Source organism: Myotis brandtii, unplaced genomic scaffold (assembly GCF_000412655.1).
Source record: "Myotis brandtii unplaced genomic scaffold, ASM41265v1 scaffold19, whole genome shotgun sequence".
In the NCBI taxonomy this organism is placed as follows: domain Eukaryota; kingdom Metazoa; phylum Chordata; class Mammalia; order Chiroptera; family Vespertilionidae; genus Myotis; species Myotis brandtii.
Genome location: NW_005357075.1, coordinates 99,471 through 102,434, shown reverse-complemented (window position 1 = coordinate 102,434; position 2,964 = coordinate 99,471). Strand labels below are relative to the sequence as shown.

The window sequence follows — 2,964 nt, the reverse complement described above, 5'->3', positions numbered from 1 at the left end:
TTTGGCCCCCGGGTCCCTTTTGTACCTGCTGGAACATATGCAAACGGGGACAATCTGTGGTCCCAGGTGTACAGCCGTTTCCCAAAAGGTAGACTCTAAGACAGCTTTCTTTTCCTTTTAGAATGTCTTTTTATTTATGTATTTATGTGTTTATGTGTTTATGTATTTATTATTTATTATTTATTATTTATTTTGGTGGGGGTGGCAGGGTAGAGAGGTCTTGCTGCGGTTTCTATTCTAAAGTGTGGTTGAGTTTGAGGAAGCTTTTGCTGCAAGAATCGAGAGTGAGTAAGGGACTTATCAGAGGCGGGCTGGCTTTGGACAAGCCTTGGTGGAAAGAGAGAGGAAGGGGATGGGAAGAGAGAGGGGGAGGGGGAGAGAGAGAGACAGCGAGACTCCGTGACATGCCTGCCAGAGGCTCCCCTCACCTGGTTATCCACCCTGCTCCAAACTAGGAGCCTCCAGTGCCTGCCACCTCCACCCCACCCTGGCACACACCCCTGTCATTTTGGTCATCAGGTGCTCCACCAGCACTGGGGACCATCCTCATGTTTCTTGGACGCAAGGTTCCATTATCCAAATTAACAAAATAAAACAACTTATTTTCCGACTCTCGACTGTTGGCTAAGAAACTGAGGTATGTGTAAAGTTGAGATCCACATCTGACTTTTTTTTTTTTAAAGCGGCCTCTTTCTCCTGCAGGGTCTGTGGCAAGTGGGTGGCTTTGCCCCGCTTCTTCTCCCTCCTGGGCAGCGCCCCGGCCTGGGCCTGGGCACACGGAGTGGGCGCCAACGGAGCGTGTTAAAACAGGGCGAAGCTCCACCGCTGCAGAGGCCGCGCTGGGAGCCGCCTAGACGCAGCCTCCCTGCCCGTCCCATCTCTCTGCTGTCTGGGCTTAAGCGCTGTTTTTGCCGAAGGGGAGGTGGGTGGAGAGGAAACGCAGAGTTTTCGGGGAAACTCAGGCAGGAGGAAACCAGGGACACAGAGGAGAGGCAGCTCCTGGAGCAGGGACCAGGGCCTGCCTCCTGAGACCTGGTGCGGGTTGGAACTGGGCTCCAGATCACCAACCAACCGAGCTGGCCAGTGTCCTGCGGGCGGGCTGCTGGGTGCTCACCGTCTGCGGAAATGAAAACTTCCTTCAGAGAAGCCTGTGCTCGGAGAAACTGAGGACATCTCTCCTCCCAAAGAGAAAAAATACTGGCGAGGGTTTGTTTTGTTACCAAATAAAAACAACTGACCTTCAGGGACGGAAACAGCAGGACCCCGTTGGAAAGTTACTGACCATGCAGGCCAGGGCTTGCACAGCACCCGGGTGTCCCAGCTCCCCTGGTCCTTCGGGGCCCAGTCCGGAACCTCTCTCGCCCTGTGCCCTGTGTCCCTGACAGCGAGGTGGGTCAGCTAGGGATGGATGGGCGCGCAGGCCACCAGGAAGGTCCCTTTCCTGCGGGGCTAGGAAGGCACTGCGGGTGCCTGGGGCTGTGCGGGGAGCGCGGTGGCGGGAGGAGTGTGGTCGGTTCTCCCTGGAGCCGAAGCGCACGCCTGGTGGGCCGAGCAGCGCGGAGGGAATCCCGTGTTTAGAGTCCGCCGCAGAAAACCGCCGGCTGCTTTGCGAACAGAGCGAAGTTTAATGTTCTCCCGGCTCTGGGGTCGGTGAAAAAGCAGCCTGCAAGTGGATGAATAGCTCCGAACTGGTCTCTTTATTTACGTGGCCAGTTTGCGCCTGGAACGGAGGGGCCGTGGCACTGCCGGCAGAGGAGACCGACCTGCGAGGCGCCTCTCAGGAACCCCAGACCCGCATGGAGGCTGCGGACCCGGCCAGAGGTTGGACGAGAGGGAAGGTGGCGTTTGCATCCTCGGACTGTTGCGCCTCGGGCACAAGACTCCCGCCCGCCTCTGCCCTTCCTGCCGCTGGACACTGGGTCTGGGCCTCGCTGTCTGCGCACCAGTTGCGCTTTCGGAGACCGGGAGCCGAAACTGCGCGGAGACTCGGCAGAGTGGCTTCTTGAAGCCACTCAAACTCAAGCTACTCTTACCCACGCTGCCCTGACCCACGCTGCCCTTGCCCACGCTGCCCTGACCGCTCTCCCAGACCCCGCAGACCCGCAGGGCTCCCCACCAAACCCTGCAGGACCCTTCACGCCCCGGGACTCAGACCTGCGGGCCGCCACCTCTCTCACTTTTGGGTGGAGGAACCGGGCACAGGGCTGACTGGGCTAGTCCGGCCTCGCAGCGAGCGCCTGGGGAGGGCCGGCCTGGGGCGGACCCGCGGCTGTCAGTCTCCTCCCCAGCGCCCCGCTGCTCCGCCGGCTACACCTGGGCAGATGGGTTCGGGCGGAGAGGCTCGGGCGGCAGGGAAAGCGAGAGGGGACGCAGCACAGCCAAGACTGTGTGGCGGTTTCCGTGTCAGAGAGAAGCTGGCGTCCCGGGGACTGTGGCTGTGAGTGGGGCAGTGTGTTTGTGGGAAAGTGAGGACTCGCTGTGGAGACAGCAAACCCCTAAGATTCAGGACCTTCTTTCCCTTCGGGGAGGTGAACCCTCCGGGGACCCGGACTCTGAAGTGAAGGGGAGAAGGCAGGCCCTCGTACTGGGGAGGCCGGGAGAACCTGTCCCCCCACGGCCAGCTGATCAGGGCCCATCCCGACCCTCCTGACCTCCCGTCGGTGCCGAGCCCCGAGGGTGTACTCACCCACCCGTTCCGCGTCCATGGCTGTGACCCGCTCACTGGGGTCCCCAGGAGGCTCCGGCCCGTCCTGCCATCCCTCTCCGTCGCCGCGGCTACCGGGGTTGGGAACCTCCGCCCCGCGCGGGTCCGGGACCGGACGCAGATACTGAGAGCGCTCCCCCCGGAGCTGCCAGGCCGCGAGCCCGATCTGCTCTCGCTCCAGCCGCAGGATGTCGTCCACCGAGAAGGGCGTGGAGGTGACGGGGTTCTGCAGCATCCCGGAGGCGGGAGCAGTGGGGCCT

General features: G+C 61.3%; 1 protein-coding gene across 1 annotated transcript in view; it reads right to left on the bottom strand.

Moving 5' to 3' along the window:
- The window catches only part of LOC102261950 (homeobox protein Nkx-3.1), a 39,478-nt gene extending 36,539 nt beyond the window's left edge, over positions 1 to 2,939 (bottom strand). Inside the window, exon 1 of the mRNA XM_005864615.1 lies at positions 2,687 to 2,939. Within this exon, the coding sequence (XP_005864677.1) occupies positions 2,687 to 2,939 (253 nt within the window). The remainder of the gene's footprint in view (positions 1 to 2,686) is intronic.
- Positions 2,940 to 2,964: the final 25 nt, after the last annotated feature.